The sequence below is a fragment of the Kogia breviceps genome, chromosome 19, assembly GCF_026419965.1.
Source record: "Kogia breviceps isolate mKogBre1 chromosome 19, mKogBre1 haplotype 1, whole genome shotgun sequence".
Classification (NCBI taxonomy): Eukaryota; Metazoa; Chordata; class Mammalia; order Artiodactyla; family Physeteridae; genus Kogia; species Kogia breviceps.
This window is the reverse complement of record NC_081328.1, coordinates 9,399,855-9,413,790: the sequence shown is the minus strand read 5'-3', so window position 1 is coordinate 9,413,790 and position 13,936 is coordinate 9,399,855. Positions and strand designations below refer to the sequence as shown.

Here is a 13,936-nt window from a genome sequence, read left to right as displayed (position 1 = left end):
CCTGGGTCCCCTGGGGAAGCGGGGTAGCGAGCAGATCTGCGGAGGTGGGCGCTGACCCCCCATTTCTCCGAACGGGGAGAGGCTGCGGCCTCCGGGACTTAGGTGCCGAGTGCGCGCGGCCAGGCCTTCTATGCCCTTGGCCCTCTCCTGGGTCTCGGCGTACCTCGCCCATCTCCACACACCCCTACCCCCACCCCCCCGCGTCGCGTCCCCCTTTTCCAGTCTTTTCCAGTTCCCTTCTGTGGGTACTGCAAACCGCATCTCCCCCAGGCCCAGAATCAAACCCCAGGCATGAATTGACCCTGTTCCTTGCACAATGCCGTGTCAGGCGCGTAGAACGCTCCAGGAGTAACTGACAGACCCTTTGGGAAGACTAGACCGAACCACAGGAATGAACTGTATGGTTCAGACATGTTGTAATACCTGATCTAAAATGTTCGTACTGTTGGGAGTTCGGAGGAGGGAGGGATTTGGGCTGGTCTCGTCTTTGTAAACGTCTGCATATTCTTTTAGGGGTAGCTTCTAAAGTCATTTTCTTTGGGAAGCCTTCCAGGATTGCCACCTCCCTCCCTCCCTCTTTAAGCTTTTCATCTTTTTTTAGCTTGTTTGGCGTCTACTTCACAAACACTTACTAGCATCAACTAATGCATGCACATGAATATGAATTAAAAGGATTGAAATAGTTAGAAGGTACTAACTAAGGTGAGCCTGAAACACTGGGAGGAATTTGTGTAAGTCAGAGGTTGTAAAAGTATGGCCCCTGGGCCAGATTAGACTGTAGACACTTTTTTTTTTGGCCACTTCCGGGGATCTTAGTTCCCTAACCAGGGATTGAACCCCACCACTGCAGTGAAAGCACAGAGTCCTAACTAACCACTGGACTGCCAGGGAATTCCCTGTAGACACATTTTCCTGACTCATGCTGTTTGTTTTTGCTTGAATTAGTGGCCAACATTTTAAAATCAGAAAATTTCTTTCATGTCCACTCACTCAAAAATCTGGATTTTCAGCATCTCTTGGACAATCAGAAGATGTGGCCAAATAGGGCACACATGTCTGCAATGGTGCAATTAGGAGGAACTGAGTAGCAGCTCCCTCGTTTAGACTCAGTACAAAATTTGCAGATCCCCAGTCCCCAGTAATCATTGCCTCCCGGACACTGCAGCAAAGTATCAGTTGTCATTTATCACCTTGTTTGCTTCACCCATTCTGATTAACTGCCTGGCCTCTTGCTGCATTTGATATTGACGTAGATGAAGGAGAGTAGGAAGGACATCACAAGTAGGAGAGTCATGGGCAAAGGGTCGGAATGGGAAGAAGCCTAGTGTATGGGAACTTAGGGAGAATACGAGAGCATAGGTTTGCTCTTTCGTGAACCATAGCATGGGGCTATTGTTATGGGTTGAATTTGTCCCCCAACAAGGATATGTTGAGGTCTTAGCCCCCAGTGCCTCAGAATGTGACCTTATTTGGAAATAGGGTCATTGCAGATGTAACTAGGTAAGATGAGGTCATACTGGAGTAGAATGGGCCCCTAATTCAATATGACTGGTGTCCTTATAAGAAGATGGCCAGGTGAAGAGACAGAGACAGCGAGAATGCCATGTGAAGGTGGAGGCAGAGGCTGAAGTACTGCATCTACAAAGCAAGGAACACAAGGATTGCCAGATGTCACCAGAAGCTAGGAGAGAGGCATGGAACAGTTATCCTTAGGAGCCTGCAGAAGGAAGCCACCCAGCCAACACCTTCATTTCAGACTTCTAACCTCCAGAACTGTGAGAGAATAAATTCCTGTTGTTTTAAGTCACCCAGTTTGTGGTATTTTGTCATGGCAGCCCTAGGATGTATTACAGTTCTGTGAGTCAAAAAGCAGCTATTATTTCCTTTAATAGGTGATCGAAAGGTCATGGTAGATTTTTGATCATTGGTGTCAGCAGTGCTTTAGAAAATTATTTCATCCGACAGTGTTATCAGCATTGATTGGAGCCAGAAAATGTTTAGAGATTTTATGAGAATCCAAGCATGGGGTGAGAAAGTTCTGGGTTAAGATGGAGTTGGCACAGTTTTCAGAGTTAGTTAGTGGGTACGGATAGAAGGGATAGAGAGAGAGGAGTCCAAGATGACTTGCCTCCCAGAGCGCTGCTTCTCAGATTGTAGCAAGCTGAGAATCGCCTGGAGTGTGAGCTGGGTTAGCACAGATTGCTGGGCCCCTCCCCCAGACTGACTCAGTAGGTCTGGGTGGTGCTTGAGAATTTGCATTTCACCAAGCTCCTCGGTGAGGCTACAGTGGCTGGTGTGGATCACATTTTAGGTGGTAGTAACCAGAAAATGTAAGACTTATAAATGTATACACATCTAACAACACTGCAAAGTATATGAAGCAAAAATTGACAGAACTGAAAGGAGAAATAGATAATTCTGCAATAGTACAGGCATACCTCAATTTATTGTGTTTTGCTTTATTGTGCTTCATGGATATTGCATTTTTTACACATTGAAGGTTTGCGGTTAACCTGCATTGAGCATGTCAGTGTCATTTTTCCAACACCACTTGCTCACTTCATGTCTGTGTCACATTTTGGCAATTCTTGCAATATTTCAAGCTATTTCATTATGATTATATTTGTTATGGTGACTGGTGATCTTTGATGTTACTGTTGAAAAAAGATAATGACTAACTAAAGACTCAGATGATGGTTAGAATTTTTTTTTAACAGTAAAGTATTTTTAATTAAAAAAAAAAAAACTGGGCTTCCCTGGTGGCGCAGTGGTTGTGAGTCCGCCCGCCGATGCAGGGGACGCAGGTTCGTGCCCCGGTTTGGGAAGATCCCACATGCCGCGGAGCGGCTGGGCCCGTGAGCCATGGCCGCTGCGCCTGCGCGTCCGGAGCCTGTGCTCGGGAGAGGCCACAGCAGTGAGAGGCCCGTGTAACGCAAAAAAAAAAAAAAAAAAACCTACTGCATTTCTGGCTTAGAAACCCCTAGAATACAAGCCCCATTACGGGCTTCTTCACCAGAGTATCCCAGGGCCTAGAACAGTGATTGGACACTATAGGCTCATGTTAAATATTTGTTCAATGAAAACTGGTCATTTGGGCAGAAATAGTAAGAAGGGGGAATACATTTAGAAGCAAAATGTTGAGTTCATTTTCATGCATTTGATCCTTCTTGACTGTCAGTAAGACATTGGACTGGAGATGCATTGTGAATATAGACTACAATGTAGGAGAGGAATAGGAGTTTTAGATTTATGATTCATTCTGGACAAAGGTGATCACTGAAGCCAGAGGTGATATGGTCATTGAGATACTGAATATAAAAGGAGAGGACTAGAAGGAAGGAAAAGCTGAAAGGGTAAAGACAATTTTTTAAAAGTAGAGTGGGTGGAGTATCATGCATTATGGAAGCCAAGGGAGAAAAGAATTTCAGGGATTAGTCAAGGGAAAGAGGGAAGAGAGTTAACCTACTATTCATTTATTCAATGATTTTTTTAAAAATAAATATTTATTTATTTACTTATGGCTGAGTTGGGTCTTTGTTGCTACGCACAGGCTTTCTCTAGTTGCGGTGAGCAGGGGCTACTCTGTTGCGGTGTGCGGGCTTCTCATTGCGGTGGCTTCTCTTGTTGCGGAGCACAGGCTCTAGGCATGCAGGCTTCAGTAGTTGTGGCTCGCGGGCTCTAGAGCGCGGGCTCAGTAGTTGTGGCGCATGGGCTTAGTTGCTCCGCGGCACGTGGGATCTTCCCGGACAAGGACTCGAACCCATGTCCCCTGCACTGGCAGGCGGATTCTTAACCATTGTGCCACCAGGAAAGCCCCTATTCTATGATTTTTAATTGAGCACCCACTATGGTCCAGGTACTGTTCCAACACTGCACAGAACAAAGACCCCCATCCCCACAGAGCTTACACTCTTGGGAGGCTTACACTGTAGAGGTGTGTGGCTTTATATACATTGGGGTGGGGTTTTTTTTTGGGGGGGGTTGTTTTTTGTCGTTGTTGTTTGTTTTTGCCGTGCCGCGTGGCTTGCGGATCTTAGTTCCCCAGCCCAGGCCACGGCAGTGGAAGTGCCGAGTGCTAACCACTGGTCCACCAGGGAATTCCCGGGGTGGGTTTTTTTAAATGTGTACAATAACACTTTGGAGTAAGTGGTATTTCTGCATTACATTTGCAGAAATGATAGTTGGGGGAGATTAAGAAGCTGGGATTCTAATTTGGTTCTGCTTGCTTCCAAAGCCCTGTTGTGTCCAGAACTCTAAGCTGCCTCCGAGCTGTAATCCCAGTGTTACTTTTCTGCTTTAGATACTACTTATATGCTGATGATTCCCAAATCTGTGTGTCCATTCTAGATGTTCCTCCTGGGTTCCTGACCCACTGATTCATTGGCTTCTTAGCAGTTTTCTCCTGGATGCCGCACAGGTACGTCAAATATAACGTGTCTGAAGTGGAATTCACCACCTCCTCGCCATCACCACCACTCTTTCAGTCCCACTACCCAGCTTAGGCAGTTGTCCGAGCTAGAAACTTGGGTGTCATCCTTAATGCCTTCTCTTTTCCCTCACACCTTCCATTCAGGACAGCACCGATTCTCGCTGTTTTTGCTTCTTTAATATACTTTAAAATGTCTCCAGTCCCAGTAACTCACTGTCAGTGATGAGGCTCTCACTGTCTCCATCATAGATTCTGCTGTAGTTTCCTAAGCAATATCCCAGCTTTCAGCCTTGCACCCTCTAGTCTGTTCTCCATAAAGCTGTCAGAGCAGTCTTTTAAAAAGATAAATCTAATTATGTCATTCTCCTGCTTCCACCCCTTCCGGGGTTCCCCAGTGCCTTCAGGAGGAAGTCCAAGCTTCTTAGCCTGGGACACGCGGCCCTCCGTGGTTTGACCGCCGCTTCCTCAGCGTCATCGTTGACTGTCTGTATTCTGGGCTTCAGTCATATGGTGTGTCCATGAACACATCGTAGCTTCTTCTCACCTCCTGGCCTTTGTACATGCTTCAGCTTCAATCTGAAAAGCCCTTCCGTCTTCTTTTAGTCTAGTTATCTCAAATTGTCTTTCAGGCCTCACCTTAGAAGCTGCTTCCTTCGGGAAGTTTCCTCACCCATCCCACCCCCCTCAGGGTGTGCTCTTCTCATAAGGTCCCACGGCACCCACACTTACCCTTATTGTGCATTTAACACATTTAATTGACACCACACGCTAGTCAAGGGCAGGGACTCTGTCCTCATTATTGTATTCTAACCACCTAGCATGGTGCTTGGCCCGTCATAGGGGCTCAGTTAGAGATCAATAAATACTAGAGAATGGAAGAGACAAAATACAGTAAAGATGAGGAGTCATTGAAAAGAGAGAGTAACGTGAGGTGATTTTTACCACATGGTCTCACATATTTTTAAAGCGAGGGGCAAGATTATCTACTGAGACCAAGGGAATGCAGGAAGTAGTAGAGATTTAAAAGGGAAAGGGAAGCTATGGAGTATCTGCTGCCAACTCCTTATTGGGTAGTTGCAGAACAGGAACTTCCGTTTCAGGAATTCAAGATGTTGCAGGATATGGCTGTGAATGAATCGCAAAAGGATGCCGGGCCTCAGGTCCACACTCAGTGGAATCGCTGCATGGCAGAGATACTAGAGGAAGAGACAGAGCTGGTCTCACGGAGTAGGGGCTCTGTCCTCTAACTTAGACTCTATACACCCCGAACTCTCTGAGTTTCGGTTGAAAAGCAAAACACAAGAAAAGGTTTTAAAGAGCTCAGTGGAATTGGAGGATTAAAGATTCCCAATGGCTTTTACTCTTGGAGACAAGATAAGATGCTTCTGCTCTTTGTTGAAGGGCGTCTAGCCTAATCTGTGGAGTTGACAACTCCTTGCCTTTCCCTGAGCTTGGTTCCTGTTAGAAACCAAGAGATGATGAAAAACTCAACTCATCTTCAGATCTTTGGACCTACTCTCCCACCCTCCAAACCTACTCTTCCTTCTCTGACCCCTGTCTTCATAAACAGCACCATATCCCACCCATTGCCTAAGCCAGAAAACTGAAAGTCATTCTTGACTCCTTTCTTCCCCCACTTGCAGTTACCATGTTTCATTGATTCAGGTTCTCCCATACTGAACAGTGCTCACCTTATTCCAGCACTGGCCACACTATCTTCTTGTCCATGTACACATACATCTCCCTTCATTGAACGGTAAGTTCCTTGAGGGCAGGGATGTTCCCCTTTGTATTGCCAGTACCTAGTACAGTGTCTGGAATATGGTGGGTGCTTAGTTCATGTAAGTTAGGTGAACACATCAGTGAATGATATGAAATAACAATGCCCTTTTCCCAGAAGCTCTGAGTTCAGCTGGATTGGATTGTAGAGGAGGACTCATCTCTGATCAAGCCTGTGTTTCATATACTGTACCCTTCTCCAGACATCCTCTGAGGCAAAGAGTTCTTTAAATTACTGCCTATTCCTTTCACCTATGGAATTGGATGAAAATGTTGAGCAGAGAATGCCATTCATCTCTGCAGGGAATGCTGTGTGGGGCTAAGGACTGGGCACTTCGCCACACCTATGCCTGTGGTAAAGGTTGACCCTAATGGTTCTCGCAGAGAGGAGTCCTTTTAGCACTATTTCTAACCGAATTTTTGTTTCCTCTTTCTTAGTCCCCTTCCTATTCTTCGTATCATCTCCACTTTGTTCTAGAGCTAAAATGAAATGATAAAATGTACCTGTATCGGTCAGGATCCAGTCAGGAGACAAAAACTATACCAGTCGTTTAAACAAGGGACATTTAATAGAAAGAATATTTAACCGGTAAAGGTAGCTAACTACTAAAAGGATCTAAAGAAAACACTAAGGAGTAGAGAAATAGATAACGCAGGAAGCCGTCTTACCTCTAGGACTAAGGAGGAGTAAATAAGGAAGGAACCACAAATTTAGAAGAGGGCTCCCCCCAACCCCAAAGCAGGGATTCAGACTTTTTTGGATGGGTTGTGGTTGCCAAAGAAACACAGCCTGCTGGTGTAAAGAAATGTGTCAGAGGGCATGTCTGTCGGCATGGCCTGCCAAATGACAGAGAAATTCACTGAAGGGTGCAGGCAGGCTAGAGGTAATCCATAGGAAAGGCCTGCTGGGTAGTGGAAAAACTCACTGGAGGGTTGGGTAGGCCAGAGCTGGTTGGTCTACCCCATCAAGCCTCCCTTATGTTGATTTGGGGGCCCCACCAAAAGACAAAACAGCTCAAAAGTACCAAGAGAAACCCCTTTCTCTTGTGTGGCTGACAGTGTTCCTCCAGCACCCTCTATTGACAAAGCCAGTCAACAAAAGGGAACTGTTTCCAGGGTCCAGCTTCAGTATCACAAGTAGGGCAAAGAGGACAATAAGGGCATGTATACTGTGATCCCATTTTTGTATCAGAAAAAAATTTATGCCCAGAAATAAGACTGGGAGAATATACAACAAAATATTGGTTATCTTTAGTTTCTTCTCTGTGCTCTTCTCTACTCTTGATTTTTCGTATAATGAGCATGTAGTATTTTTATGATCAAAAATGGGAACTCTCCTGCCAGTCCAGTGGTTGACTCTGCACTTCCAATGTAGGGGGCGCGGGTTGCAGGGGGCACAGGTTCGATCCTTGGTCGGGGAATTAGGATCCTGCATGCCACGAGGCGCAGCCAAAAAAAAAAAAAAAGTGTTTCTCTGTAATTTTATTTTATTTTTGGCTGCGCTATGTGTGGCATGCGGGATCTTAGTTCCCTGACCAGGGATCAAACCCACACCCACTGCACTGGAAGCGCAGAGTCTTAACCACTGCTCAGAGTCTTAACCACGGGACCAGCAGGGAAGTCTGTTTCTCTGTAATTTTGGAAGATTATTCCTCTAAAATTATTGGGAAAAACTGATCATGAAACATATTAAGGTTTGGATCTTCTTTTTTTTTTTTTTTTTTTTTTTTTTTTTTACGGTACGCGGGCCTCTCACTGCTGTGGCCTCTCCCGTTGCGGAGCACAGACTCCGGACGCGCAGGCTCACGGGCCCAGCCGCTCCGCGGCATGTGGGATCCTCCCAGACCGGGGCACGAACCCGCGTCCCCTGCATCGGCAGGCGGACTCTCAACCACTGCGCCACCAGGGAAGCCCTGGATCTTCTTTTAAAATTATGTATTTCTACTTGAGATGCTGCTGTCTGTTGATCTCTGTCATGACAGACAGGCAAATTAGCACAATTTATACTTAACTCCCACTACCTCTCCTCCTCTATTCTACAAAAATAATTTCCACCTGTTTAATGTCGGTTCTATATTTAAATTGATTCAACAGTGCTCATCCATTGTTTTTGTTTTGTTTTGTTTTGTTTTTCTGTGGTACGCGGGCCTCTCACTGTTGTGGCCTCTCCCGTTGCGGAGCACAGGCTCCGGACGCGCAGGCTCAGCGGCCATGGCTCACAGGCCCAGCAGCTCTGCGGCATGTGGGATCCTCCCGGACCGGGACACGAACCCGCGTCCCCTGCATTGGCAGGCGGACTCCCAGCCACTGCGCCACCAGGGAAGCCCCCTCATCCGTTGTTTTACAATGTTCTCTGAGGTCCTGAATGTTTATTTTCACTCATTTTTTCATTGGCTATATCTCATTGCCCAGCAGTTCTTTTCAAAAAGGGCTGCCTGTCATACTCCCTGAGTTTTTACCTACTTGAGAACATTTGCCTGTTTTAATATGAGGGAACAGTTTGCCAGGTAAAAAATGATCAAGTCACACTTTGTGTCTCTTCAGAACTTTACAGGCATTACTATACTCTGGCATGAATGTAACATGAAGGAGTATAAACTCAGCCTGTAATTCCCTCTTGCCCATTACTTGCTCCTCTGCCTCAGATCTTCATTTGTTCATTTATTCCTGAAATTTAGTTACTTCACCAGGCTATGCCTTGGTGTGGAGCGTTCTATATCAACTTTCTATGGACTACACTGTATCCTTCCAATAGAGTCAAGTCTTTATTTCAGCCACATTTCCTTCTGTTATGTTTGAATGTTATTTTTTCCTTCTCTTTGTTCTTTTCTCTTCTTTAGGAACACTAATTATATATATATTTGAATATCTTTCTATAGCAACTTGTTTTCTCTGTAATCATATTTATATCCACTGCATTCTGTGTCATCTCGCCAGGCCTCATCATGTCCCTGTAGTGGTTATTTTTCTTTTTTCTTTGATGAGTTTCATCTATGTAATGCGTTTAGTTTTCCCTTCCACTTTTTTCCATCAGCTCTGCCAGATTACTTCTCACTTCTTTTTATTCTTTTATAATCTACAATCTATTTTGAGCTTATATATCTTATATAAATATATATACCTATATAATATATATTATATATAATAATATAATATATATATTATATATAAGCTATATATATAGCTTATATATCTTCTTTGAGTTTTCATTTAAACAGTGGTTTTGTCTATAATTTCTTTGAGATAGTGGAGAGCTCTGCTGAATGCGTCCTATTAATTCCTTTGCTGTTCCTCTTGGATATATGCTCCTAATCCCTCTGTTACTCATGTTGCTTTCTTTCCTAAAACAACAACCACCTGTTTTCAAGCACACATTCCCACAAAGTTACCTGAATGATTCCTACTCAACCGTGCATGAAGCAGGTTCTTTATGAAAGAGGGAAGAGGCAGAGGGAATTGAGCAAGGGCACCTCAAAGCCTTCATACAGATCTGCTGCCACAGACACCTTCTTATCAAATCTACAGGCATTATCTCCCTTCAGCTTTTGGTTTCCAGGAGATCAACATGGCACAGAAAAAGCCCTGTAGATCACTGGACTTTCGTAGCACAGTCTGACAGTCACACTCATCTCCTTTCTTCATCTTGCTCCACGGCTGCCAGTGTTCCTCAGCCAGGTACCAGGTGGAAGACAACCTAAATGATCTGCCGGCACCGTTTCTTCTTTAGCATCTTCCCCTGCCACTCTGATATGTCAGACTAGATCTCTATGGGACAGTCCCTGCTTCTGTCACCCGCCTCCCCGCCATGGCTCTAGATCTCTTCACTCTAATTAGAAGATCACTGACCATGCCTTTGAGGATATGAGACTTTGGGAGACATCTGTATATGACCCTTTTTTTGAAGATGGAGTTTACCTCATTTGTCATTCTTTTAACTGTTTTCAGTGGGTTTTGAGAAATGCCTTTTCCATCTTTTAAACTGTTTCTAAATTTTGAACACTATATGTCAAACAAACCCCCAAAAAAGTCACTTTAAGAGAAAATTATGACAAAGCCAATTCTCTCCAGTATTTTATTTGAATGTTAAATAAATAAAATCCAGCCTAGATCTGGAGGTTTGTGCTAGGGACACATTACTTAATGATAATTCTTGGGCATAAAAGGTAATGATTAATGATAATAGTAGTAATAGTAACAGCAGCTGACACTTACATAGTGCTTTCTATATGCCAAGCATGGTTCTAAATGTTTTACATATATTTAATTCTCATAACAACTCTATGAGGTAAATACTATTATTATCTCCATTTTAGAGATGAGGAAAACAGGCACACAGAGCTGCAGCAACTCACCTAACATCACACAGTCAGTAATTGATGGAGATAGGATTCAAACCCTGGCATTTTGCCTGACAGTCAGTTAAGAATCCACCCTCTTAACCTCTATGCTGTGTTGCCTCTTATTCATCGCAAAAAGATTACTGACTAGAGCGTTCCAATCCCCTGGGCCAAGGTGAAATGGCTCTCTCAAGGAGCTCAGAAATGTGTTTTTGTGAGTAGGCAAGGTCAGGGATTTTATGATATGAACACTCAAAAGCAATAAACTCATCTGTCTTCCAGTTGCAGGAGGATACAAAATTGCCATACAAAGGAGGCAGTTCCACCAGAATACCAGAAAGAAAAATGCCAGGTCTGAGAAAGGGAGAATTTATTTCTATTAAAATGGCAGCCAAGCATTTTTACTCTGAGGCATAGTTTCATATTTGTTTAACTGTCATGATATATTGGGAGGAATGGTTAGTGGATCAGTTATTAATTTATAATATCTCAACTCCAAATCTACCCTTCTTTGCTTTGCTTAAGTTACTAGATCTGGACGATTTCTCCTTTTCCAGCTGGTACAAGATTTAGATTTTATCAATAGAGGATACTGGAGGGAAATGCAAGGCCATAGGAAAAGGAAGGAACTTCTTTTCCTGGTGCTGGTGTGCTACTTTATTTATTGGTGTGGCTGCCAGCAGATCATCTTGTGGGAGGCCTGCTGGCAATCACCCTAGTAAGTTGCTTCCTGTGAACCCATTCTGGCCTGGCCTCAGGGCCCAGCAGGTTCCTACCCCATCAAACAGGCCACTTCCAGCTCCAGACTGCCCACCTCCAGTGAATTCTTCCACCACCCCGCAGGCCACCCACACACACCAGCTCCAGCCTTCATCCCGGCAAGTTTCTTCTCCACCAATAGGGTGTGTGTTCCTGTGGTAGCCACAATCCCTCTGAAAAACATCTGAATCTCAGCTCCAGCAGGGCAAAGTCTTCTTCCAAGTTCTTTGTTCCTCCCTCTGAGACTTCCCAGTGTAGGAAAGAGGTGAAAACTTGTATTTTAGGAATTATAGAATGATCTACTTACTATTTCAGATTCTGAGACCAAAAATAAGATGAAAGATTAGAAGACAAAGATGGAAATTTCTGAAGAAAAAGATTCAGCAAGGGCTGTATCAGAAAGACTCCAAAGACAGATCTCCCAGGAATGTGGGTTAGTTGAAACTGGTGATCCTGAGGACAGGTTATTGAGGTATTGGGTAAGCCCCTTAGACGATGCAGTGGGACATCCCCCTTCCCAAGAGAGAGGTATAAGGGAAGTGAATCTGATCCCCAAGAAAGCCATTGCAGGAGAGAGAGTCCATGGATGTAAGGAAAGAGAAAAAATGCTTTCTGCAGGAGAAAGATCCCACAGATATGAAGTCTGTGGCCAGAACTTCAAACAGAAGTCAGAAGTAACTGAACATCAGAAAACTGGTAATATAAAGAAAACCTATGAATGTAAGGAATGTGGAAAAACTTTCAATCGGGGCTCAAACCTGATTGTACATCAGAGAATTCATACAGGAAAGAAACCATATGTATGTAGTGAATGTGGAAAAGACTTTAATCAAAGTTCAAATCTTATTATACATCAGAGAATTCATACAGGAAAGAAACCTTATATATGTCATGAATGTGGAAAAGACTTCAATCAGAGCTCTAACCTGGTCCGACATAAGAGAATTCATAATGACGAGAATCCCTATGAATGTAAAGAGTGTGGAAAGGCCTTCAAGGGAAGCTCGAACCTTGTCCTGCACCAGAGAATTCACAGTGGAGGGAAGCCATATGTATGTAATGAGTGCGGAAAGGCCTTCAATCAAAGCTCAGATCTTATTATCCATCACAGAATTCACAGTGGAGAGAAACCCTATGAATGTTATGATTGTGGACAAACTTTCAGTCAGAGTTCACACCTTGTCACACATCAGAGAATTCATACTGGAGAGAAACCCTTCAAGTGCAACACCTGTGAAAAGGCCTTCAGGCAGCGTTCACGCCTCACAGAACACCAGAGACTCCACAGTGGGGAGAGGCCCCATGTATGTCACAAATGTGGGAAATCCTTCAGTGGGCGCACAGCCTTTCTTAAACATCAGAGACTACATACTGTAAAGGAACTTGAATGTGAAAAAGCCTGCACTTCGGACTTAGCTCTTATCCAACAACAGAGAACTCACAGGGAAGAAAAACCTTATGAATGTACTGAGTGTGGAAAAACTTTCCGGGGAAGTTCAGATCTAATTCGGCATTGGATAACTCACACTGGAGAGAAACCCTATGAATGTAATGAATGTGGGAAAGCCTTTAGCCAGAGGTCGCACCTTGTTACACATCAGAAAATTCACACTGGAGAGAAACCCTATCAGTGCAATGAATGTGGGAAAGCCTTCCGGCAGCGTTCACTCCTTGTCCAGCATCACAGAATCCACAGTGGTGAGAAACCCTATGAATGTAAGGAATGCGGAAAAGCCTTCATCTGGCGCACGGCTTTTCTCAAACATCAGAGACTTCATACTGGAGAGAAACTTGTGGAAGATGAGAAAACATTCAGCAAGGAAGAGTTGCTTAGAGAAGAGCGGAGAATTCACCAAGAAGTGAAAGCTTATCAGTGCAATCAGTGTGGTAGAACTTTCCGAGGCAGCTCAGACCTCATCCGCCATCAGGTAACTCATTCAGGAGAGAAACCCTATGAATGTAAAGAATGTGGGAAAACTTTCAATCAGAGCTCAGACCTTATGAGACATCACAGAATTCATAGTGGAGAAAAACCTTATATGTGCAATAAATGTGGGAAATCTTTCAGGGGCAGCTCAGATCTCATTAAACACCACCGTGTTCATACTGGAGAGAAACCCTATGAATGCCCTGAATGTGGGAAGGCCTTCAGTCAGAACTCACACCTTGTTAGTCACCAGAGAATTCACACTGGAGAGAAACCCTTTGAATGTAGCAACTGTGGGAAGGCCTTCAGTGGGCGCACAGCTTTTCTTAAACATCAGAAACTTCATACTGGAAAGGAGCTTGGGGAACACAAGAGAGTCCACAAACAGGACTTATTCTAATAGGTAACAGAGACCTAATGAACATAGGAAACGTCTGATGGAGACCACATCATATTACACAATAGAAGGTTTTTATTGCTGAAAACTCTTTGAAGGTAGGAAAACATTAGAAGAGCCCTACTGGATGGAAAACATATAAGTGTAATGTGGGAAAGCTCTTGGACATAATCACCTTTTCTCTGCCTCAGAGTTGACACTGGAGTATGGTCCCCAGGATAAAATTAATTGAGAATGTTTTAGGGGACTTCCATTGTTAATAAAATCATTAGAAATCACTTTGTCAACAACCCCCAAACTATATTCTT

At 44.0% G+C, this 13,936-nt stretch overlaps 1 protein-coding gene across 1 annotated transcript; it reads left to right on the top strand.

Moving 5' to 3' along the window:
- Positions 1 to 11,639: 11,639 nt before the first annotated feature.
- Positions 11,640 to 13,631, top strand: ZNF594 (zinc finger protein 594). The gene is given in 1 exon segment (XM_059046724.2): positions 11,640 to 13,631. A coding segment is annotated over 1 exon segment (1,992 nt).
- The last annotated feature ends 305 nt before the right edge of the window (positions 13,632 to 13,936 follow it).